The sequence below is a fragment of the Dromiciops gliroides genome, chromosome 3 (assembly GCF_019393635.1).
Source record: "Dromiciops gliroides isolate mDroGli1 chromosome 3, mDroGli1.pri, whole genome shotgun sequence".
Taxonomy (NCBI): Eukaryota; Metazoa; Chordata; class Mammalia; order Microbiotheria; family Microbiotheriidae; genus Dromiciops; species Dromiciops gliroides.
The window spans coordinates 126,961,289-126,987,041 of record NC_057863.1 but is presented as its reverse complement, the minus strand read 5'-3'; the positions used below and the strand labels follow the sequence as shown (position 1 = coordinate 126,987,041).

The window sequence follows — 25,753 nt, the reverse complement described above, 5'->3', positions numbered from 1 at the left end:
CCTTGCCCTTAAAGCCCTCACAATCCAGTGGAGGAAAGGGGGCAACCCAACAACATGAAAACAGCTGGATACATTCAGGATATATTCAGTATTCATTGGACATAATCCCAGTAGGGAGCCATTAATATGAAGAAGTACCAGGAAATTAACAGAAACTTGAAGGAAGCCCCAGACAGATAAGAAGGCTTATGCAAAATTATGTAAACAATACCAGGAAAACAATATACACAATCACTACAATAATATGAATGGAAGTAACAACAGTGGAAAAAATATTAATACTGAAGGGTACATAATCACAGTGGACAAATTGAGCCCTGAAGAGGGGACAAGAAATATGTACTTTCCACCATTATAGAAATGGAGACTAGTAGAGTGAAATCTTCATATGCCATCAGACTCAGTTGATCTATGAGCTTTGCTTATCTGATTTAATTTTTTTTCCCTCTGTTTAAAATTTGTGACAAGGTATGGCTTTCTGGGTATGTGATGGATAGATTAAGAAATGAAACTGATGTAAAAACAAAAGATATCAATAAAAATGTAAAGTGGTCATTACCTCAGAGAGAAAGCATGAGAAGTCCATAAATTGATAATTACCTCATTAGCAATTTATTTAAATTTAAAATTTGTAATCTTAATATATCAAAAGTTTATAAAATGAAGAAAATTTTGTCATTCAAAATTATTTTCCAGAATTGGTATTAATACATACTGTAAAAATGGTGAGACAGCTATAGTAGAAAGTTGTTTGATAGAAAGGAATGAGTAAAATGGAGCATCAGTTCTTATTCATGTATTTACAGGGTGCACATTATCCCAAAAATGTAACTTTTTTATCTCCATCTGATGTACTGCCTTTTGGCATGTAGGTATGTGCTCATATAGTCCAAGCCATTAGAATGGAAGCTACTCGTGTCCGTGAAGAATGGGAACATGCAATTTCCAGCAAGGAGAATGCTAATTCTCAGCCCAATGATGAAGATGCCTCCTCTGATGCATATTGCTTTGAACTGCTCTCCATGGTCCTAGCTTTGAGTGGGTCTAATGTGGGCCGACAGTACCTTGCTCAGCAGCTAACTCTGCTTCAGGATCTCTTTTCATTGCTACACACAGCCTCTCCTAGAGTGCAGAGACAGGTAACAATTCATTCAACTACATCACTCTAAGGAAATTATATTAAGGCTTTAAAACTAGATTAGACTTTTTGCTCTCATTTTAATTCCACACTTTCATGACAGAGTTGAAAAAGCAAAGTATATTCTCTTTGCTAATGTTAACTTAATACACGATAGGTCTGTTTTAATCCTTCCACAAAAGACATGTTTTCTTGGTATGCTGGAGTAATGACGATTTAAAAAATTCATATTTTATCCTTGAAACTTTTATAGTGATAACAGCTGAACCTTTAGGAAAGTAAAAATTCAAAAGTTAAGATAACATGAGCTTTTAGTTTTAAGTCCATTGAAGCATGAGAACATGCCATCTGTAGGAAGGAAAATGCCAATTCACCCCCTAGTGGTGAAGATGTCTCCTTTGATGCACAGTGCTTTGAACTACTCTTTTATGATTTTTCTACTAGGTGACCTCTTTGCTAAGGCGGGTTTTGCCTGAAGTGACCCCTAATCGCCTGGCCAGTATCATAGGTGTGAAGTCCCTTCCCCCCGCTGATATTAGTGATATAATTCATTCAACAGAAAAGGGAGACTGGAATAAACTAGGTATCTTGGATATGTTCCTGGGATGCATAGCCAAAGCCCTCACAGTACAGTTAAAGGCCAAAGGAACTACCATCACAGGAACAGCTGGTACTGCTGCAGGGAAAGGAGTTACAACAGTTACCCTTCCAATGATTTTCAATTCCAGGTTGGTGAGAATTATTTAATACTTAAACCAATAAGTGAAGTGACCCTCTGTTTGGGAATTTGAAATACAGCTAGTTTCTAGTCAAAGAACTAAATGTTTGACTTTAGGCAAGTTGAAAATGACTAATTCATACTATCTGACCTTTAAGGTATCTTCCAGCTCTGTTGTTCTGTAATTCATGATCTATATTTACATCACTGATTAACTCATTTATCTTAATCATTTTTCCCTTGCAAGTTTGCATCTCCTGAAAATTTCTTTGCCAATTACCACTACCATTTTCATAAGGATAATATGAGAATTAATGAGATTAACTATATGTTAAGTTCTCTCAGTACTCTCCATAGAGCTATGTTTAAAGTCTTTTCTTTAGTTGAGTTTAGAAGACAAAATCAGACTGTTAGCATCTGATATTTATACAATATCAGTTGCTCAAAAGGCATCTCCGAAGTCATTTTACAGATGGGGAAATTCAGGTCCAGAGGATGTAATCATATCATTGCTGAGAATTGAAATCAGTCCTCTGCTTCCAAATCCAGAATATGTTCTCCTTAACTCTTCTGTCTTCACCCCTGCCAAATGGAATATCCTGTGTATTTCTGTGCTAAATGTGTATATTCCAAAATATGCAATGCACAAACTAACTTCTTAAGTCATTTAAGTTGGATAATGAAACTTTAACTCTTTGGATTTTTCATTATGCATTGTTTTGATATAATATTTTTTGTTATCTTCTGTAGCTATATTCGACGAGGTGAAAGCCACTGGTGGATGAAGGGCTCAACTCCCACTCAGATATCAGAGATCATTATTAAACTTATAAAGGATATGGCAGCAGTAAGTTTCCATTCTCCTGAGAATTCTTTTGGTGATACTAAGTAGTGTGATTAGCCAAAATAAAGACTTTATTCTGCAAAATCTTGAGGAAGGGGTCAGCCTTATAATATTTCTTTTGCCCATTACAGTAAATTAAAGCGGTTTTCATAATATTCTGCTAAGTTACTTCTTCAGTAATCAAACTATCCATCATTTATCAGTGGCAGTATTCTTCTGCATTCCATGCTATAAGTATGTGACACTCTTCATGTGCTCCATATATCAGATGTGATGTGCTTGTGTTTAGCATTAAATTCATTCCTTCTGTGAAAATTCTGTCAGATTTTCAAATGAAGCTACTTTCAGAATTGTTACAAGGGTTGTAAAGTTATTAAGTCACTTAATCTCTCTGTGCAGAACTGTTTCTTTCAACGTATTATTTTAAAAGTGTTTAAGTTTAAAGCAACAGAATGTTATTTTTACCCAGATTGCAGAAAGCAAAATGTTTAAAAGGATTTAGCACATCCCTGATTTAAAAAAAAAAAAAACCTCTCACATAAGGCATTATTTCTAATTATGATGTACTTTTTATTTTAGGTGTGCCTCATTGCTATTTATCTTCCTCAGTTCTCAGAACTATGTGCTGTGTCACTGGCAAAGATGTCAAGGGAGGAAAGATGGTGGTTAATAGATAATGACCTAAAGAAACTTAGCCTTTGCCCATTAGTTAATTTTGCATTCAGAAGATACTGGGAAGCTAATATAGACAGACCATGCCAGGTGGCATAGTCCACCATGTAGCTAATGTTCCACTAGTGTTTACAGATTGCAGTAGTTGAAGTTGAATTCCAGGTTAAGTGGGTACATAAACTCCTGAGGGCATAAAGTTTAACAGAGGTATAGGTTGAATAGTAATATCTCTCTCTACAATACTGTCCGTTACTGTAACTCTCCCTCTTGTCAACAGTTAAAAAGCATTTATTGAGACTCATCATTGCTTACCTTCAGTTACTATTACAATATTATAGTGAGTCATATCTTATTTATCTTTGTATCTTCCCCAGTGTCTATCATAGTACACTATACATTGTCAGACCTAAATAGGCATTTAGTTGAGTGAATGAACAAATGAATGAAAAAATCCAATGCAGTGTATTGGTTGATTCATCCATTTGTTCTACTGTTGTTCTCAGTAGCTGCAGCCTATTAACTTAATTCAGCCTGCTTTTTAGATATCTTCTTTAGTAAAGATCACTCTTATGCTTCAATTTGCTACTGATGTGTTGCTATTTACAGTCAGAACTGAGAAATATTGCAGGCTTTTAGCAGCTAAGAGCTAATTTTGCAAGGGTTCACCAACCTGAATACCAGTTGTAAAATAAGCCAACTGGGAAATTGGGAAAGTAACTTAACCTTAAAATGATACACATGAACCAATTAAATATCAAATGAGTGGCTGCTCTGTGCAAAGGACACCACTAACCAAAAAAGAGCAGTAAGACACGGTCCTTGTCCTTGTCCTCAAAGAACTTATGGTCTTGGGAAAACAAAGCATGATCGTGAAAAGTTAAATAATGTAAGCGATAAATAACTTGTCGGTATAACAGACGTTATACCAGATGGTTAAATTGCCAAATAACTGAAATAGGCAGATGATATATGTGCATAAAAGAAAGGAGGGGTTTGATTGCTCTGGGCTGGAAAGACTTTCTAGACCTGGTGGCAATTGAGCAGACAGTGAGCCAGATGAGGAAGAGCATTTCATTAGGATAGAAGGTGCTTTTTTTTTTTTTTTTTAAGCAGCCTTCTCTTCTAAACACCATAAATATCTTATCTTATTTGTTTGTTTTGGTAAAATGGAGTTTTTTCAGAGTGCTCATGAGATGGAAATAATTTAGACTGATGGTAGCAAGTTCTTTATATTCTTGAGAAATAACTTTAAATAAAACTTTAAGTTTCCAAATAGGCCTTTCATCATTAGCACTATTAAATTAGCTCATTAGCTAATAAGCAACAAGCTGCTTGTTAAGTTTTCTTAAAATGCATTTTCTAAAGTATGGCTGGTATAGTATTTCCATTCTGTATTTGTCTATGTCTACAAAGAAATAGCTGTGAAATCATTAGGAGGAAGAAAAATAAAACTTTAACCTTTTGTTTACTGCTCTTGGGGTGAGAATAGTAATTTTTTCTTTTAGATTTTTTTTCCAGAAATCTTTGCCCCTTGATCTCTAACGACATAGCATGTGCAATGTCAAAAGTTAATTGTATTTGAAAGAGATAACTTGATTCAAGATAATTTGCTTTGTTGTTACTTACCAGCATGACTAAGCTAATCTGTTTGTATCTGCCTGTCTCCTAAAAATATTTTGTCCTATTCAATAGGGTCATCTATCTGAAGCATGGTCCCGTGTTACCAAAAATGCCATTGCAGAAACCATTATTGCCTTGACAAAAATGGAAGAAGAATATAGATCTCCAGTGAGATGTATTGCAACAACTAGGGTAAGATGTTGTTGTTGTTTGTTATTGTTGTTGTTGTTTTCATTTGAGAGGCAATTGCAGTATAGTGAAAAGAAGGCTGAATTTGTGGTCTACAAGCCTTGTTTCAAATCCTTGGCTGGGCAGTCTCTTTACATGTATGACCATGAACAAATCGTACAACTTCTCTACCTCATTTTCTTCATCTATAGATGTCTGGAAATACAAACACTTTGCACTACCTACTTCACAGGACTGTTGTGAGGAAAGTGCTTTGCAAATCCTAAAATTCTTTATCAATATGGATTTTTATGATGAAGGGAGTTATTATTATTATTGGATCTGCGTACATCATAGTATGTACTTTTTGAGTGATATATTTGGACCAGATTTATCTAATCAAAGTCATTTTTAAATGTTTAAAATTTTGGAGGGGAGCGCAAATACTTCATCACTAGTTCAAAGTATATTGAACTAGGTTTAGTTTCTAATTGTGGCATCAGTGTGACTATTATAGAATCATTCTATTCCATTCAGAGTTATAACTGTTTTGTATAATTTAATTCTCACTTTATGTACATGGGGTTTTGGGGTTCAGAAGTTGATACTAGGGACAGCTAGGTGGCACAGTAGATAAAGCACTGGCCCTGGATTCAGAAGTACCCGAGTTCAAATCCGGCTTCAGACACTTGACACTTACTAGCTGTGTGACCCTGGGCAAGTCACTTAACCCCCATTGCCCCGTGGGGGGGAAAAGTTGATACTATCAAAAAATATATTATGTAGGCATTTTTTTATATAATGCTTGGCTATTCCATTGCTAAACTTTTCTCAGATTCACATCGCTGGATGCAGTACTTAATTCAGAGTTTTATACTTAGTCCTAGCACACAGCATCCCTATCTTTTTAAGAAAAATTTCTCCACAGTAGCCAGTACCCTTCTCTCTATTTGAGATATAAACTCCTTGAGAGCAGGTACCATGCCTTATCCAGATAATAATTTATATTACTGGTAATCATATTATTTCTGCTACCTGCTTCACAGACTCATTATATGGAAAAGCCCCTTATAAACAAGAAAGCATATGTATAAAACAGAGTAGTTATTATTCTAAAAAGGAAAAAGGGAAAGAAAATTAAACAATACCTCTCATTTATCAAGAATCATAAGAAAGGAGGTGTATTATATATGTGTTTATGTGTATTTTCCATTGTGAGAAAATAATGGGATTTGGCAGATACTCAAAGGCCTACCTCGAGATTAATCTAAACTGATTGAATTAAGTGAGAGTGATTGACTTTGCTGATTAGCCTCCTTCAAGTTAATTAGATTATAACCACACCTGGCTGGGCCTTAAGAAGGTATTGTTCTCAGAAGCTAAGGACTTTGAACTCAACTCGAGACCACCTTCAAGTCCAGTGAACCAATGGATCTGGATGACAACTACCAATCAGCTTGAAACAGTGTGTAATGCTCTAGACCTATAAAAAGCTTCCACACTTAGTTTGAGAGGAGTTCATGGTTGAAGCAGGCTCATGGCAGAGGACTTGAGGAAGAACCAGACCAGGCTGGAACTCTAGGCTAGATAGGCCTTTTCTTAACTCCATGTGTTCTTTTTTTCTAATACCTGGTATGCTTTAATAAATGCTTAATGCCCGAAGACTGGTGCTAAAGCTTCTAATTTAAAGTGACCACACATTTAGATTTTAAACATCACACTGGTGATGTGACTAAAGCATACCTACTTGAGCCACACACCATTTTTTATTTTTACCATGTGTGATGATAACTTTCTATAATATATTGTATACTTCCTATATTTCTTCACTAGACGTTAATTTGAATATAACTTAATATTTTCTTTTTAAATTTTTTTTCAATTACACATAAAGATATTTCTTAATTCCAAATTTTTCTCCCATTTTCCCTTCCTTCCCCCATCCTGAGGCCAGCAAGCAATTTGACATAGGTTATACATTACTATCATGTTAAACATATTTCCACATTAATCAGAACAAAAAGGAGAAAATGCAAGAAAGAATTAACAAGAACAATAACAAAAAAAGCAACAACAAAAGTGAAAATAGTATGCTTTAGTCTGCATTCCAACTCCTTAGTTCTTTTTCTGAATGTGGAGAACATTTTCCAACATGAGTCTTTTAGCATTGTCTTAGATCATTGTATTGCTAAGAAGATATCACTTAATATTTTCCTGATGATTCAGAATCCATTTTGTCACCATCACTTAAAATTGAAAAACTATACTTTTGTAAAAGCAAAATCTCAGAAAACAATGTGAAATGATTGCTGAATTTTCATTAAATAACAAATACTCATTGAGGCACAGTATGAAATGCTATGAGAGATGCAAAAATGTATGTGGCCTTGTTATCAAAACATAGTTTTAAAATGCCTTATTCAACATGGCACTGTGCTTAGTGCTATGCAGAGTAAGTAAACAGGATGTTGTACTAAACTTTTAGAAATTACACTCTTAAAACAAATCATATAGGTATGTATAAACATGTAGAGGACATATAGACATTTGAATAGTAAGCATTAAATGAAATACATAAGGAAATGATCTTTACCTTTATTTGCATACCAAAAGGTAAAGTAGGCTATTTCCCTACAGAGATACTCTCATGTAAGCTTCAGGGTGGGAATGAAATACAATATTCAGCTACTGCTGAAGCCTTCAAAAAAAAAAAAAGTTCTGCGCTGAGTTCTTGCCTCCTTTCTTCTTGTCAGGCAAAAAGGGTAATTTTCAAATATTTCCCACCGAATGACAAAAGTACAAAGTCTGAACAAGGCATTTCCCCTAATTCAATTACATCCCTCTTCCCTTGAACAGCTCTGGCTTGCTCTGGCATCACTGTGTGTTCTAGATCAGGATCATGTGGATCGGCTCTCTTCAGGCAGATGGATGGGAAAGGATGGACAACAGAAACAAATGGTAAGAGCAGAAGTTTTATCTTATGAAACATTTTAACAGCTGTTACACTTTAAAGAGAAAAGAAGGTCCACCAAACAAATGTGCAGTAATATAGATGGTGAAAAATGTTATCAGAACTGGTTAAATTTCTCTCATCACTTCCTTTACTATTGCCCACACTAAGTTTCCATCTTCATAATTCAGAGAGAAACATAAGTAACCAAATTATGTGATAGTAGTGGTTTTTTCCCTTCTCTTTTCTCTTTCTTGCCTTTATATTTCATCATAAGCTTATTTTGCTAGACATGGTATGATCTCATCATTAAATTTCATACTGTATATAAATCATTGAGAAACCATGCCATGTGTGGATAAAGAGCCATCTATGGGGTTGGACTAATTCTGGTGCAAGTTCTAGCTGTGTAACCTGTCGCAAGTCATTTAGCCACAATATGCCCCAGGCAACTGTCTAAGATTATCAAGTTCAGAATCCAATCTATATTGGTAGAGGAAGTTTCTTCACTGGGTAATTCCTGATTTCAATGAAATTATGTGTCAAACCTCCCCTCCACGCCCCCCTCCCCAAAAAAGCTTTCCCTAGAAATAAGCTAAAAGGAGGAGGGTACAGGAAAAATAGCATTCCTTGCCATTAACTTATGTATTCATAAAATAGTGTCTTCTTGGGTACTAGTAAATGCTAGTAAAGCATTTTCAGCAGTTATCTGGATTCTTGAAAGGTATTCTTAAGAATATATTTAGATATTTAAACCAAGAGTCCTTAACCTCTTTCATACGTCATGAGTCCCTTTGATGGTCTGGCAAGACCTATAAACCCCTTCTCTTCAAATACATAAAATATATAGTGTTACAAAGCAAAACAATTACATAGAAGTGCAGTTAAGAACTCCTAATCTAAAGTAAATTTTGATGTAATTTTCACTTTACATCTTATATTCATGATATATTAAAATCCTATTCAGAATGAACTGAAGAGCTACATTTTAATGCTAATGTATGAAAACTTGCAGGTTTTTTAGAAGTACTATTCATTTAGTATAGAATTAGATTTAATGTTTACTTTGGTTTCTACAATGAAATGTGAATCATTTTTGTACATCATTGAACAAAGTATTCAAGTTCATAACATTTTGTGTTTTGTTTTATTTAAATGTATTAAGTAACATTTAATTTGTGTCACTTCCTGGGACTTTTTCATTTTATTTAGCATTTATTTTGTTTTTCAGCCTATGTGTGATAACCATGATGATGGTGAAACTGCAGCAATCATCTTATGCAATGTGTGTGGAAATTTGTGCACTGACTGTGACAGATTCCTTCATCTTCATCGCCGAACCAAAACTCATCAGAGACAGGTGAAGATTTCGTGTTTTCAGATGCTTTATGAATAATAAACATTTATCAGTACATAATTATTATTGTCCCTGCCTTTCATGAAACTTAGGTCTTCAAAGAAGAGGAAGAGGCTATTAAAGTTGACCTTCATGAGGGCTGTGGTAGGACCAAACTCTTCTGGTTAATGGCACTAGCAGATTCTAAAACCATGAAGGCAATGGTGGAATTCAGAGAACATACAGGTAAAAAATTAAATATAACTTGGTCCACTAGTTAAGCTTGAAGTCATTTATATAAGGATGATTTGGAAAGGTTTCCTGATATATACCTTTATATTCCTGATCACCTCTCAATGTTTTTCCTAAGCTTTTACCACTAGATCAGTCAGTCAGCAATTGTAGGAACTGTTTACCAACCCCTTCTGCTTTTCCTAAAGTTGTTGATCAAGTTCGCTACCAGTAGCAGCCATTTCAAGACTTTTTTTTTAGATTTAAGAAAGTAACAAGCTTCTGAAAACATAATTAATTTTACTAATTAATAATTAATTAAATCATAGTTAGTTTCTTTGTCTTAATCCGTTTCCTCACTCTGACCTCATAAAATAAAACACATGCATCATTTTGTTTGTTGACCCCTACTTTAAAAAAAAGAACTACTAAAATAGTAGGCTTCTAATTATTTAGTCCATGGCTGAAGATCTAATTAGTAGTTAAAAACAGAAGTTGTAAACATCCCTTTTACAAAGTGGGAAATTCCCAAGGAGTAATATTATTGCTAACTATACCTTATATTGGAAAATCTCTTTGTTATAAATAAGCATATTTTCATATTGAAGAGGAAAATAAATTCTGTAAATTATTTCATTCTTTTATGTCTCCAGAAATCCTCTTCTAGCATTACTTGATCCAATAGACAAAGCAAGAAATTTTAGATATATTTTGCTACCTCTTTTATTCATTGTTTAGCTATTTATAATATTATATAAACCTACAATGTGATGCTTTCCACTTGCACATAGGTAAACCCACCACAAGTAGTTCTGAAGCATGTCGTTTCTGTGGTTCCAGGAGTGGAACAGAATTATCTGCTGTTGGCAGTGTCTGTTCTGATGCGGATTGTCAGGTAGGTCCACATAAGCATGCAGTCGGCCCTATCACCATTGGTAATAACAGTCTTTATGTATTGTGACGAGTCAAACTAAATGTGTGGAAGCCTATGTCTGTCCCAAGTGTAGGGAAAGCTAGCTAGGGTTTACTTATAAATTAGAAGCTTTAGCACCAGTCTTTGGGCATTAAGCATTTATTAAAGAGTAAAGAGAAAACACGTGGAGTTCAGAAAAATAGGGAAGCCTATCTACCCTAGAGGAGAGATAAGAGTTCAAACTGGCCTGGTTCTTCTCCCAAGTCTTGTGCCACCATCACTAGGTTCCAGCAACAAACTGAGAGAGAGAACACAGACTTTCCTGTATCCCCCGGAAGTTGCAGTCCTTATACACTGCTTCAAGCTAATTGGCTGGTAGCATTCAAGTCCATTGTTTGACATGACCTGAAGGCAGTCCATGAATAGAACGTGCTGAGGTCAGAGTTCAGATCCTCTGGTGGGAACAAGGAACTTTCTAACTCTGGGTTGACCTTCAGCCAGGCTCTCTCAACAAGGGGGACCCTGGCAATAATTTTCTCACAGTATGTAGTTTATGTTGTATGTACTTCAGCATAAACCCTACTTTACAGAGTGCAGGGAGGGTTAAGTGGCTTTGTCTCAGCTATAGAGAGGATTAGATAAAGCCCTAAATTTTACATTTTGTTATGAAGCACAGACTAGATGCTGCATGATCATTAACTTAGTTGGAATTAGCTTTCATTTCATTATCAATTTTTTTTTTTTTTAGTGAGGCAATTGGGGTTAAGTGACTTGCCCAGGGTCACACAGCTAGTAAGTGTTAAGTGTCTGAGGCCGGATTTGAACTCAGGTACTCCTGACTCCAGGGCTGGTGCTCTAGCCACTGTGCCACCTAGCTGCCCCTCATTATCAATTTAAAATTCAAAATAGGTCTTATAATTTTAAGCCTTAGTTGCATTAAAAATGTTGAATAGAAAATATTAGTTGATGCCTAATCTTACTATTCATTGCCTACAAGAAAATTAACATGAGTGTAATGTAAATTACTCAGACGTTTGCCTTTAATTTTTAAGATCTTATGCTCTTGTAAATTTCTCTTTGACAGGAATATGCCAAAATAGCCTGTAGCAAGACACATCCTTGTGGCCATCCATGTGGAGGTGTCAAAAATGAAGAACACTGTTTACCCTGTCTGCATGGCTGTGATAAAAATGCCTCAACACTTAAGCAAGATGCTGATGACATGTGTATGATATGCTTCACTGAGGCACTTTCAGCAGCACCAGCTATTCAGGTGGTTATTTCATATTTAGCAGTTTTACAAAATCATTTTTGTAGTGAAAAATTGAAATGACTTGTATTGCATTCATTGTTTCACAGTCATGGGTCTGTCTTTTAATTTACAGATAATTGGCATTTTTGTCATAGGTCAATGAATGAAAGAGCATACATTAGGATAAAAAATTTCCTTATAACAAGGTAGAACAGTATTAAGTAGTAGTTTCACCAATTCTCTTTTAACACACTCATACCTTTTTTGCTGAGGTAAAGTGGCCAAAAGATGAGGAGAAACTAAGAGCCTACATCATAATCTACAGACTAGACCTACGGAGTAGTAAAGAAAGGGTTAAAAGCCCATATGTGTGTGTGTGTGTGTGTGTGTGTGTGTATATGTATGTGTATATATATATATATATATATATATATATTCAGGGATTTCACAGTACTGAGTTCCAAAATTTTCCCTAATACCTTCCATTACTCGAGTGATAAATATGTCTGCTCTTAGTCACTTTTAACCATGCATTTGCTCATGTATTTCCCTTTTTCCTTTTTAAGTTGGATTGTAGTCACATATTCCACTTGCAGTGCTGTCGACGAGTTTTAGAAAACAGATGGCTTGGCCCCCGGATAACATTTGGATTTATATCTTGTCCTATTTGCAAGGTATGGGAAAATTAAAAATGATTTATGCTCTACTTAAGTTCCAGATTCTTCTTGGTATCTGGAGATTCAGGAAACACAGTATCCTGCTTATATTGGTCCTTGGTGCCCTGCTTGTTTAGCTGCCTAATGTTCTTCTCTCCTAGATAATGTTATAGAATCAGTTTTACAGATTCTAACTCTGCCTTTCCAGTTAATATTCTAATATGTTATTATGTATTTCTCACTAACAGTTTATAACAAATTTGCTTTATTATGTATTTATTGTTTATGACATTTCAAAATTTTAGGTGCTCAATAATTGCTCTTTAATTCTTTGTTGAATTGACCTTTATTGGCCATCAGAAAAAAATCATTCAGACATATTAGAAGATGTATGTCACTTATCTTTAGCCTTTTTAAGAAATACTTGTTTGCCATCATGAATTGAAATATGAGTTCATGTTACAACACATGTTAAGCAGTTGACTATTTTTTTTAAAATGAACTTACTATTCCAATGTTAATAGATACAAATATCTTCAGTTGTCTGATGAAGCCATAATCTGATCTTTCAGTGACATTAGGACAAGTCCTAAAAGCTCAAGATCCAAAATCCAAAACATACCCTCTGAGAGACTCAGAGCAATCACTTCTTAGCAGAACAACCCAATTATGCTAGCATACATTCCTTTCCTGTTTGGTGACATAAAACAGGGCCAAATTTAGTTTACCAGAAAAGTTTACTCTAGAAAATTCTGCTTTCTACCTCCTTGCATCTCCCTCAACCTCCAAAAAAACAAGATTAAAAAAAATTCTTTTTTTTCCTTAAGGCATTAATTTCTAAGTCTCAAATCATAAGTAGTAGGATAGAAATATTCGGGAAAGAGACTTAGGAACAACTAGGATAGTGTGTTTTACTTTTCCTTTTGTGTTTCTAAGAAGATTAAGATAAAGTTAAGACTTATGAGGGTCATTCTTCTTTGGTTTAATATTTAATTTACCATTATGATCACCTTGGTCACATGAAAAAATTTGATAGAAACCAGCAATTTCTGTTCCCCAGGATTTTATATTCTTGTCAGGTCAGTCTTTCAGCATCTTCTCAGTGCCTTCTCTATTCAGAACGTGTCCTAAGTCCTACATGCCTTTAGTATCCAAATTTGTCAGCAGTGTCTTTTAGCAGTTTCTATGAACATTGCAAGGATAAAGTACTGACTAACAACAATGAAAGCTCAGTATATTGGATTCGTAAAATATTAAAGAAATAACTTTAAAAATATTTTTTGAATGAGTTTCTTTTACATTGGAAATTTTGCTTGGGGTATTTTGTCTATGGCATATTCAAAAAGTAACTGATGTAAAAAAAAAACCAACAAAACAAAAAAAAAGTAACTGATGTGAGAAATATCTACTACATAGAGATTAACAAAAAGCTAATATGAACTTAAAGTACTCTATTCTTCATTCCAGAACAAAATAAATCATACGGTATTAAAAGACCTGCTTGATCCAATCAAAGAACTTTATGAAGATGTCAGGAGAAAGGCCTTAATGAGACTGGAATATGAAGGACTGCACAAGAGTGAGGCTATCACCACACCAGGTGTTAGGTTTTATAATGACCCAGCTGGCTATGCCATGAATAGATATGCATATTATGTCTGCTACAAATGCAAGAAGGTATGCTTGACATTTATTTAACTTTTTTTAAATTGGAAATTATATAGATAACTTAGAAATTAATTGTATGATAGATGTTATACACCCATGTTAAGACTAGGGATATAAATGGAAGGGTCTTATGTCTCTTTGATTTATTCAGTTCACATTTATAAGACAAAGGCTTATGGTTTGGTAGAGTGCTGAATTTGAAGTCTTTTAAAACCTCAGTTCAAAACTCATCTCTGATATTTACCAGCTATGTGACCATGGTCAAGTCAGTCACTTGAATCTCGAAGCCTTAGTTTCCTCATGTGTAAAATGTGAGGGGTGGACAGGATGACCTCTAAATCTGTGACCCTTTGACACTGTACTAAGCATGGGGGTTATAAAGACAGAACAGAAATAGTGTCTGGTCTCAAGCAGCTCAGATTCTCCTGAAGAGAACAGCATGTTTATGGATAAGTGACTACGAAACACAATGTGATTTCACAGTGGATAAAGAACACTAACAACTGGAGGGTTGAGCAAAGGCCTTACATAGAAAGCTGTTCTTGTAGACTGAGTCTCAAATGGAAATCCCTTCATAGACAAAGTTGATCTTCCTTAGTTAATGGATACATTCACCTTGCCCGGCATAGTGGTTGATGCCTGTAATCCCAACTACCTTGGAGGCTGAGACAGGAAGATCTCCTGAATTGAGTGAGAATTCTGAACTGCAGTGGGCCATGCTAATCAGGTGTCCTCACTGAGTTTGGCGTAAATATGGTGAAGTATCTGCAAGTGAGAGGCCACTAAGTTGCCCAAGGGAGAAGTAAACTATTCCATGTCAGAGATGCAAAAGGTCCAAGCTACTGTGTCAGTCAGTATTAGATTTGGGCTTATTTCTAACCTCAGTGATATGGGGAGACCTAGGCTTGAAATTAAAAACAAACAAAAAAACAGATTGAATCTGTGACCAAGGATTTTCCAGCCTTATGGAACCTGCTACTGCCTGTAGATCTCTAGTATCACCTTTGAGAACCCAAGGTCACCTCAGTGCCATGAAGAGACTTCAGAGGGCATCTTTGTGGGTCCTATAGTTCTTCAATTAAAAAATGACATTTTTCTTCATGTTTAGGTAATTTATTTGATGATATTTTGGTATTGTATTTTGATATGCTGACTGTATATTTGGAGATACTGAAAAGGGATATAACTGTATCAGTAGAACATGTGTTTTGAGGTGTTTGGTTTTTTCCAGAAGGGTGATGTATCCTTGCAGTAATCTTTACCCTTTTGTTAATTCTTCCCTGACTGTTGTACATTTACTAGATAATTATATATTATCTTGTGATGAGACAAGATCATATCTAGAAGTTTTTCAGCATAGGGATTCAGACTAACTTTGGCCTCTTTTTGTTACTATTCAATCATTTCAGTTGTGTCTAACTCTTCATGACCCCCATTTAGGGTGTTCTTGGCAAAGATACTGGAGTGGTTTGCCATTTCCTTCTCTAGCTCATTTTACTGATGAAGAAACTGAGGCAAAGAAGGTGAAGTGATTTGCCCGGGGTCAAACACAGCTAATAAGCTTCTGAAGTCACATTTGAACTTAGGGACATGAGTCTTTCTGACTATATCCACTGTACAACCTAGCAGCCCTTTTAGCTTCCTTAGTACAATGAACCTGTTTTAGACAAAGTATCAAAACAATTTTATTCCACTGTGTGTTGTGAATGCCACTATACACAAAACAGAATGAATTTTTGACCCACAGAGGTTTATTGAATAAATGTGAGCATTATTCTGCTATATTCTAATATAATTTCCAAATGCTATTTTCTCTAAGAATTTTTCCTTTTTGATTAGTCTTGGAGCTAACTACAATCAAATGTTTTAGTCTTGTGCTTATCAAGAAAAAACTGGCTTTTTCTAACCGAATTAATATTGTGTAAGAATTTCCAAACATTAAGCAAACTGAGTTTAAAATGTTATTTAGGATTTGTTTTGTTAAATACTAAGCCAAATAAACCTAAAGCAAAGTAAGTGAAGCCCTAGGCTTGACAAATTACCCTTGCCATAAACGATTAGTCTGCTACTAGGGAAGAGGACTGCATTAAAATCCTAGTATCCTTTGCCTCTCTAAGATAGAGAGAACTTTATTAATACTGCCTGTTGTAGATAGGAGGAAATTAGGTAGTGCAGTAGAATGAGCACTGGACCTGGAGTCAGGAAGACCTGAGTTCAAATCTGGTCTCAGATACTTATTAGTTCTGTGATCTTAAACAAGTCACTTAACCCTGTTTTGCTTCAATTTCCTCATCTGTAAAAGAAACTGGAGAAGAAAATGGCAAAACACTCCAGTATCTCTGCCAAGAAAACCCCAAATGGGGTCATAAAGAGTCAGACACAACTGAAAAATAAGTTAACAGCAACAACAAATTGTAGAGAGAGAGCCATTTCAAAACCAGATAGTGTTACATCTTTCTCCATCCCACTGGAAGCAGTGCATGACTTGATGAGGGCCTAACTGTAGTGGTAGGTGTCTCAGGTGTCTAATGTTCATATAGCCGAGATTTCTAGGTTTCCTTTTCTTTATGCAATCCTGCCTCCACAAGATTCTTACATGATATTTTTCTTAATTTCTTCAGTAATCTCAACATATTCTCTGACTTCCCCTAGGCATATTTTGGTGGTGAAGCTCGCTGTGATGCAGAGGCTGGGCAAGGAGATGACTATGATCCTAGAGAGCTTATTTGTGGAGCATGTTCTGATGTATCCAGGGCTCAGGTGGGTATAAAAACTTATGAGGTAGAAAGGTGGTTTAGAGGTATTGCAGGATTTTTTTCAATATTCATAGTAAATGTTACCTATTTGTATAAGCCTAACAAGTCCTGGTATATAACAAAAGATTTATAACAAGAAAAGACCATAGGGATCATCTAATCCAACTCCCTCATTTTACAAATGAAGATCCTGAGGTTCAGAAAGGTCACATAGATATTAAGTAACATAATCAGAATTGAAGTGTTCCAAGACCAATTTTATTTCTACTACCTGACATTTATTGTAACTTGCACTTAGAACAGTATAGTCACTGAAAATCTTTCCCATACATTATGCCATGATTCTCACAGTTTTTCTCTATAAGAAGCATTATATGTTTACAGGTCTTTTCCTACCAACATCTTCCAGACAATAAAGGGATAATATAAAGTTTTCTTTAAACTATGCTACAGGCTCTTTTTGTGTTTATCCTTCTTCTGTTAGAGCTTCGTAGCATCTCTGTAAGATAGATAGGATGGCTAAGTCATACACTGCAATAACAGACTTCTTGGACAAGAACTGAGGTTTCCTGATTTCTTTTTTCTTTTTCTTTTTTTTTGCGTGAGGCAATTAGGGTTAAGTGACATGCCCAGGGTGACACAACTAGTAAGTGTTAAGTGTCTGAGGCCAGATTTGAACTCAGGTCCTCCTGACTCCGGGGACGGTGCTCTTTCCACTGCTCCACCTAGCTGCCCCTCCTGATTTCTTAATTCAAGGTCCTTTATCCTACATTTCTGCTCATCAGTTTAAAGAAGTTTTTACTTATAAACTAGATTGGGTATAATTAACCTATGTAGTTAAAATTAACAAGCATACTGAGCAAATAATCATACAAGGCATTGTACTTGTTAGAAGGAAAATCTAGTCTTTTCATTTGAAGTTGGAGTGAAAGAAGAGATAGTAGGAGGAGATTTCTGAATGATGTCAGATGAAGAGGGGAGACACAAGAGAGCTTGGCAGCTCTTTGTTGTATATGAAAAATGAAACTAAGTCCTCATAAAATCCTTTACATTATGTCACTCTATTTTCACAATAAACCTCTGAGATGAGGAGTACAAATATTATTTCCACCTTACAGATGAGAAAACTGAAGCTCAGAGAGTTTGACACACTTGCCTAAGATAAAAGCTAGTAGGTATCAGAACTTAAAACTCAAGATGTGATACTATTGAGTATTATGTAATACTATTAAGATGAACTGTATTCAGCATAATGACCAACCAGGATTCCAAATGAGATGTGCTACCCACCTCCTGTGACTTGGAAGGCAGAATGAGACAAATATTTCTGGGACCAGGCCAATATGGAAATTTGTTATGATTGACTACTATATACATGTTTGTAATGAGTTTGGGTTTTCTTGTGTTCTCAGTGGAAGTGAGGTGTTAGGGTTGGGAGGGTAAGAAGGTGGCTATTGGCTGATGAAAACAAATGTGAACAAATCTTAGGAAATCTGAGCAATACAACAAACAACCACAATTCCTAAGGATTTATGCTGCCCACCTCCTGACAGAGAGGGAAGTGATAGACTCAGTGCAGATGGAGACATGTTTTTTTTTTAATAAACATGGCCTATGAGAAGTTTTATTTTACTTGGCCATACATGTTTACAATAGGGATTTGAGGTTTTGCTCTTGCTTTTACTTTCTTAGGGGAGTGGGGGGCGCTAGGAGGGGGTCGAGGGAGAGAAGACTGATCTTTGAAAATAAATTTTGTTTAAAGGTTATAAGCGATTTGAGGGTAGGAATTGTCTTTCCTTTTTATATTTATAACCTTGGTGCTTAGTATAGTTCCTGGCATGTAGTAGGTGCTTAATCAATGTTTACTGACTTAAAAAAAAATAAGCATAGATAGCGGGAAGGAGCAAGAGGCTAGGCTAGAATAGACAGGAACAGAAAAGGCCAAGTGCGCAAATGGAGATGTTGGCTTTAGTAGGAAGAGCCACTTCTTTCTGTGAGGCAGGAGCAAAGAAATAGATTAGGGTGAAAGAGACATTTTGAGTCAAGGCTATTTGAAGTTGAAGATCTCAAGTCTTGGATGACCTTACAGTTTGACTTCTTTTTCTACAGATGTGTCCCAAACATGGTACAGACTTCTTAGAGTACAAATGCCGCTATTGCTGCTCTGTGGCTGTCTTTTTCTGTTTTGGAACAACACATTTTTGTAATGCGTGTCATGATGATTTTCAGAGAATGACAAGCATCCCCAAAGAAGAACTTCCACACTGTCCTGCAGGTGAGCTTTCATCAAGCTTTTTTTTTTTTTTGTCATGTGAATTAATTTGCCACTTGATTTCATAGGAGTTTTCTATAAGGTCACAGTAGATTCTGATGGAAAAATTCTTTTATTTTGATATTTTAGATTTTTTTGTACATTGTTTTAGTTTCATTTTTAACTGAAAACAGTAAGACCTCTGTTTAAAAAATTATTATTAAGGCAAACCTTTCTTATTAGGGCTTCATTAGAATGGGATAAAGTGTCATTTAACTTCAACCATATTTTATATCCTTTATATAAAAATGGCTAGAGAGCTAGCCTCAAAGTCAGTAAAACCCAAGTTGAAGTCCCACTTCTGACAAACAACGTCTTTGAAACCCCAGGGAAGTCATTTAACCCCCTAGTCAATTCTCTAAGATTATATAAGGTGCAGAAAAGTTGCCAGTCTTCGTTGGTAGAAAAAGTTTCTTCACTAAGAGTTCGCTGCACTAATGAAATCACAAGTCCATGTTCTCATTCCCCCACAGATACACCCCCTCCAATAAAGGGAACAGGAGAAACTGAAGTAATGAAGATAGTAAACATAGTGATCCAGTACATATAAAAAGCTAACCCTGGCACCCAGATCTCCATTTGGAAGATAACCCATCTGCTTTTTCACTGTTAACCCATTTCTTTACAAATTCCTTATGTTAGACTCTAGCTTCTGGGATAGGAACTCAGTATTTGACAAAAACTGCTGGGAAAACTGGAAGATAGTATGGCAGAAATTAGGCATAGACCAATATCTTACACCTTATACTAAAATAAGGTCAAAATGGATACACAATTTAGACATAAGAGGTGATACCATAGGTAAATTAGGAGAGAAAGGAATAGTCTACCTATCAGATCTTTGGAAAGGAAAACAGTTTATGACCAAACAAGAGATAGAGTATATTATAAAATGCAAAATGGATGATTTTGATTATATTAAATTAAAAAATTTTTGTACAAACAGAAGCAATGCATCCAAAAATTGCTTATGTTTACACAGTTCAGTATGTTATGGATAGAAGCTCCTTGAGGGCAGGCACTGTCTCACTTTTGTCTTTGAAACCCTGGTGCCTAACATAATATGTGGGGCTTAAGAGACTTATTGGTTGGTTGGTTGATTGATAGATAAGATTAACATTCTCCCATGTTTGAAGCAGTATGCATTGTGAAGTTTGGAGCACAGCATTCCCAACGCAATGGTATATACCAGCCTCACACATTTCCTAACATTTTTTCTTGACTGCTATCAAGGTGAAGCCCCCCAATCTAAAGGAGAGGTAACCGCACAGTGGTAGAAGGAATTGCTGAAAGGGCAGAGGGAGTCACATTCTAATTACTGCCATCGATAACAAATGTGCCTGAAGGCAGAGGGACTCCTAGCCTGGGCAGGCAACAAAAATTCTACAGTGTCATTGGATGAGTCAAAGAGCAGCTCCATAGGTTCCCCAACCACACATTCACCTAGCGATTCATCTACATTCAAGATCCACCCTGGCATGGTAGATCTACCTAGGATAAAATAAAGATTTGCTGCATCTTAATCATTCCAAGAAAATGGACATTTGCTCTTAGTCAGTACTACCCATGTTCTATTTGTAATAGCCACAAAAGTCCTCATTTGTTGTGACATCATCTCTCACTGTATATTTTAGCCATCCTCTGTTTTCTGCCCTTCTGCCTGTTTTAAGAGCATGGGCTTGCATTTTGGGGTTACCAAAGATGAAACTCTCTACGGTGGGTGAACTTAAATCAATGCCCTTCGAATGAATCTGCTCTCAAGAACTCTGAGAATCCACTAACATCTTAAAAAATTGAACTCTTTATTGATGGGGCTGAGGGGAGGTGAGGAGAAGAAGGAGGTAGAAAAGCATTATAACTGACCAAGAGCCAGGAAAATGTGGGTTCAAATCCTGCTCAGATACATACTGGCTCTTTGACCCTGAGGTAAGTCATTTAGCCTTCCGTTGTACCTCAAGAAACTCCCTAAGACTTATTCTAAGCTATAGATTCTATATTGATAAAATACATCTTTCATGTTTTTGTGTTGGCAGAGTATATATGTGTGTGTTAAATAAGTGCTTAATAAATGCTAGAATAGGGACCAACCAAGTAGTTTTCCCTCCAAACGGTCATAAAGACCGATTACAGAACCACAGAAGTTTACTTTCTAACTAAGCCTCTGGCACATTCCCATTTCTGTAAGAATCTTTTTCTTCATTGTCAGAATCCTCTGTATTACACACATATTTAAGACTTATTAGCAATGCGCCTATAGCCATATATAGCTTTGACATTTTGTTCTTTACATTGCCCTGGGCCTTAGAGGCTGACTTTACAGAAAAAGCGAATGTCAAAGAGGCACACCTTCCCCCCACTTCCGTACGCATCAATTCTCTACTTAGAAACTTGCCTTTATATTTTGGCTAATAATTCTTTCTTAGAACTACTTTAGGGGCAGCTAGGTGACGCAGTGGATGAAGCACCGGCCCTGGATTCAGGAGGTCCTGAGTTCAAATCCAGCCTCAGACACTTGACACCAGCTGTGTGACCTTGGGCAAGTCACTTAACCCTCACTGCCCTGCAAAAAACAAACAAAAAAAAGAACTACTTTCTGCTAGTCCTTTATTTTCCTTCTTCTGTATAAGATGGAGATTAAAAAAAGAAGTGTCATCTCCCTCTTGTTCTCCTTGATCTAGTCTGCTATTTCTTTTCCTTTAACAAAGATTAGGGGGGCAGCTAGGTGGCACAGTGGATAAAGCACTAGCCCTGGATTCAGGAGGACCTGAGTTAAAATCCAACCTCAGAGACTTGACACTTACTAGTTGTGTGACCCTGGGCAAGTCACTTAACCCTCATTGCCTTACCAAAAAAAAAAAAAAAAAAGATTAGCATTCATCTCAGTGTAATGGCAAAACAACTTGCTATTATTCGTGCCTCTTTCAGCAACATTGCTCAAGAGGAAACCTGCAATTTGTAAAGTTGCTACCTCAAGCTCATCAGTTGAAGCTGAATTGGCTTAAGGTGGGCACACCTAATGAGCTAGGTTGTGTCACTAAATCATTTTGGTTCTATGTTTAGAGCAAAAGTCCTTTTGCCAGTTTTGAACTCAATTTAAACTCTGTTATTGGAAGGAAATAAATTTATAATCAGAGATAAGAGGCCACTCGATAATTATGCAATGATTGGGTTTTTAGTGAGATTAGTTCAATTTCTAACTCAGTTGCCAAAGGTTCATTTGCTTTTTTTATATACCATAAAATAAATGAATTAATTGTGTCTATTTTTCAGAGAGCCTATGATTGCTGAGATAAAAATCAAGCACCATTTGATTTTTTTAAAAAACAATATTAATCATGACTCTTCCCACCTTTCCCACTTTCAGCTTTGTTTAGGGCTAAGGTAAAAAAAAAAAGGCTAGTATTATTAGTACATGATCATTGAATCTTGTTATTTTATTTTTTTTACTTTGAGGAGAAAACAGTCAAAATCTACACTTTTTAGCCAAGATTATTTTCTGCCACAGTGAAATCAGTTATGGCCATGTATTCATTATATCACATACGGGCAATGCTAAAACAAATAGAAGTGTTCATGTACTTTTTGATCCAGTGACACTGGCCTCCTAGCTGTTCTACAAAAAAGACTCTCCATCTCTCATCTCTGGAGAGTTTCTCTGGCTCTACCCCATGCCTGAAACATTGTCCCTCCTCTGCTCCAACTACTGCTCCCCCTGGCTTTCTTTAAACCCCACCTTCTACAGGAAGCCTTTTCTAATCCCTCTTAGTTCCAATGTCTTCCCTCTTTTAATAATTTCCCATTCTCTACATAGCTTGCTTTTTATATCATTCGTTTGCATGTTGTCTCCACTATTGGATTGTAAGTTCCTTGAGGACATAGACTTTCTTTTGCCTCTTTCCCCTAACACTTATCATCTTTCCTCTAGCACTTATCACCATGCCTGGCACATAATGGTGCTTAATGTTTATTTATTTATTGATTGATTCATATTATTGTAATTGAATCACAGCCTTGGATAACAGTATTCCTTAATTTGCATTAAATTATCTTTTGTTTCCTTACAACTTCATAGGTCCCAAAGGCAAACAATTGGAAGGAACAGAATGTCCACTACATGTTGTCCATCCACTTACTGGAGAAGAATTTGCTCTGGGTTGTGGGGTTTGTAGAAATGCTCACACATTTTAGACCATCTAATTTTATTTGCCCAAAAAAGCAGCTGCCCTTGTCAGGAAGAGAATACAGTGGACTCTATACACTTCTCAGGATGAGGATGGGACCATTTTAAATAAAAAAAAACAACAACACACATTTACAGTGCAAGAAGGATGCCAAATACCATGTACATAATTCTTGCTGTGAAACAATGCCTTTTTTTTTTTGAACCAAGACATCCACCTTGTGAGATGTTTGCATGTGGCCATTACAGTCATCGGCTATGAAGCATTGGATATTTATAGATAATTGATATAAAAGGATCACCATGCCCATGGACTACAAATGATGCTGGCTGTCAGGCAAAGAAAATTTTAAAAAAAATCATTGGTTATTGTATACTGACTTTTTGTAAACCTGTACAATTGTAACTGCATCACGGGAGGGGGTAAAAAGAAGAATATTCTGGTTTATTTCCTAGACTGTTATAAAAATTGTGTTCAGAAGGCATATTAATGTAATAAGCATCACACTGTATATAAAGATATCAATGTTTGTCCTGTATAAGAATTACTAAATTACAAAAGCAATTTCATTTAAACTTCTAGGTTATGTTTGAGCCTGAATTTTTAATGAAGTGCAATACTGAGTGTGCCTCATATCTTGCAGCTGTAAACATAATGGAATGTACATGTCAATAAAGCCACTGTACATTTTTATACAGTGATAAAGTCTAACAAGCGTGTGAGGTTGTATTTGAGAAACAAAGCATTCAGTCAACAAAATGTACCCAGTGGTTCCTCTGGGGGCAGGGGGAGGAAATATACAATACCTCTTCTTGTTTTGTTAAGGAAGTAGCTGTATTCCTTATGTGGGCCATTTTAAACTCCTGTTATAAATAAGTTACCTTAAATTCAAGTTACACAATAGTAATTTTCTTTTTTTTTTTCCACCAGGCCTGTGATTTTATCAACGTAGAAAGCTAACTATAAGGAATTGCCCCCAACTATATTCTCTGCCACTTTTAATATTAGAGCTGACTAGAGCACTGAATGTTAAAAACTGACCTCTGGATCCAGCTAAATGGATCAAAGGCAGGACCCAACAGGACTTCCTGCCTCTGAGGGCAGCTCGGCATCCTTGATGTCATGATGCCTCTCATGAAAAAAAGAATTTCCATAAGCATAAAAATAAGGAAGCTTTGTACAAATAGAACAAGAATTATTTAAAGCATAAACTATAGATATGGTTTTTTGTTAAATTATAAATTATATAAGATTATTAACTGAGTACACAGGATATAGAGGCAGCTAGATGGTTTAGTGGATAGAGCACTGGGCCTGGAGTCAGGCAGACCCAAGTGCAGATCCAACTTCAGACACTTACTAGTTGTTTACCTTAATCTATTGAAAAGGGCAATGGCAAACCACTCCAGTGTCTTTGCCAAGAAAACCCCATGTGGGTATGACTGAATGAATAACAACACAGAATATAATACAGTATGTTTATGTGGTCATAGAAGGCTGGAAAAATCAGCAAGCAGATACAAAGCTCCCTTAAAGGTAGCTAGTATAGTAGAAAAGAGCAGAAAACCAGAAGTAAAATTTTATATGTGTGTGTGTGTGTGTGTGTGTGTGTGTGTGTGTGTGTGTGTATACACATATATATGTGTGTGTATATATGCACTCTAATACCAATCAGTACTGCCTACCTGTGTGTCTCCAAAGTCACTTAACTTCACTGGGCTTCTATCTCTTCATCTGGAAAATAAGGGGGCTAAACTAGATAACCTTTCTAAAATCCCTTCAAGCTCTAACATTTTGTAATGTTACAACAACAACTTAATGAATAATATGGTCAGACCACATAGTGATTCTAGGTAATTATCTCTATAGTTAATTCCACTGAAGACATTGTTTTTGACTTGCTATTTTAGAAATCAAAAAATGATCATATCGAACCCTTCCCTTGGCATGGCTGGGCTGGCTGTTACGTGGTTGGGTGTGTGGCGGCTACATTTGAGCGTTGCAAGCCGAGCTGGCGGCGCGGCATACCCAGCAGGGCTTGGCCACCAGCTCCTCTGGCTATGGGCCCCTCACTGAGCTGCCAGACTGGTCCTATGCAGATGGTAGATGTGCTCCCCCAATGAAAGGGCAGCTCCAACGGAAAGCACAGAGGGAAAAGTTTGCGAGAAGAGTCGTGCTGCTATCCCAGGAAATGGATGCAGAATTGAAAACGTGGGAGCAAAATCAGCAGGAAAAAAGGCAGGAGGAGGAAAAGAAACTGCAAAATTTGCTCAAGCCCAAAGGGGCTTCAATGAAGGGCCCATGAATCAATAAAGCAAAGCTCCTCCTCCAAAAAAAAA

General features: G+C 36.2%; 1 protein-coding gene and 1 pseudogene across 3 annotated transcripts in view; both read left to right on the top strand.

The window, feature by feature from the left end:
• Positions 1–24,125, top strand: part of MYCBP2 (MYC binding protein 2) — a 324,065-nt gene extending 299,940 nt beyond the window's left edge. For all 3 annotated transcript variants that reach the window (XM_043997409.1, XM_043997408.1, XM_043997407.1), the window contains 14 exons: positions 873–1,139; positions 1,583–1,866; positions 2,607–2,703; positions 5,065–5,184; positions 8,017–8,118; positions 9,342–9,470; positions 9,560–9,692; positions 10,469–10,572; positions 11,675–11,863; positions 12,409–12,516; positions 13,966–14,175; positions 16,819–16,926; positions 19,032–19,197; positions 23,306–24,125. In XM_043997409.1, coding sequence (XP_043853344.1) covers positions 873–1,139; positions 1,583–1,866; positions 2,607–2,703; positions 5,065–5,184; positions 8,017–8,118; positions 9,342–9,470; positions 9,560–9,692; positions 10,469–10,572; positions 11,675–11,863; positions 12,409–12,516; positions 13,966–14,175; positions 16,819–16,926; positions 19,032–19,197; positions 23,306–23,421 — 2,133 coding nt within the window. In that variant the 3' untranslated portion in view covers positions 23,422–24,125. The remainder of the gene's footprint in view (positions 1–872; positions 1,140–1,582; positions 1,867–2,606; positions 2,704–5,064; positions 5,185–8,016; positions 8,119–9,341; positions 9,471–9,559; positions 9,693–10,468; positions 10,573–11,674; positions 11,864–12,408; positions 12,517–13,965; positions 14,176–16,818; positions 16,927–19,031; positions 19,198–23,305) is intronic.
• A 947-nt stretch (positions 24,126–25,072) lies between these two features.
• On the top strand, positions 25,073–25,753 carry LOC122751012 (annotated as a pseudogene).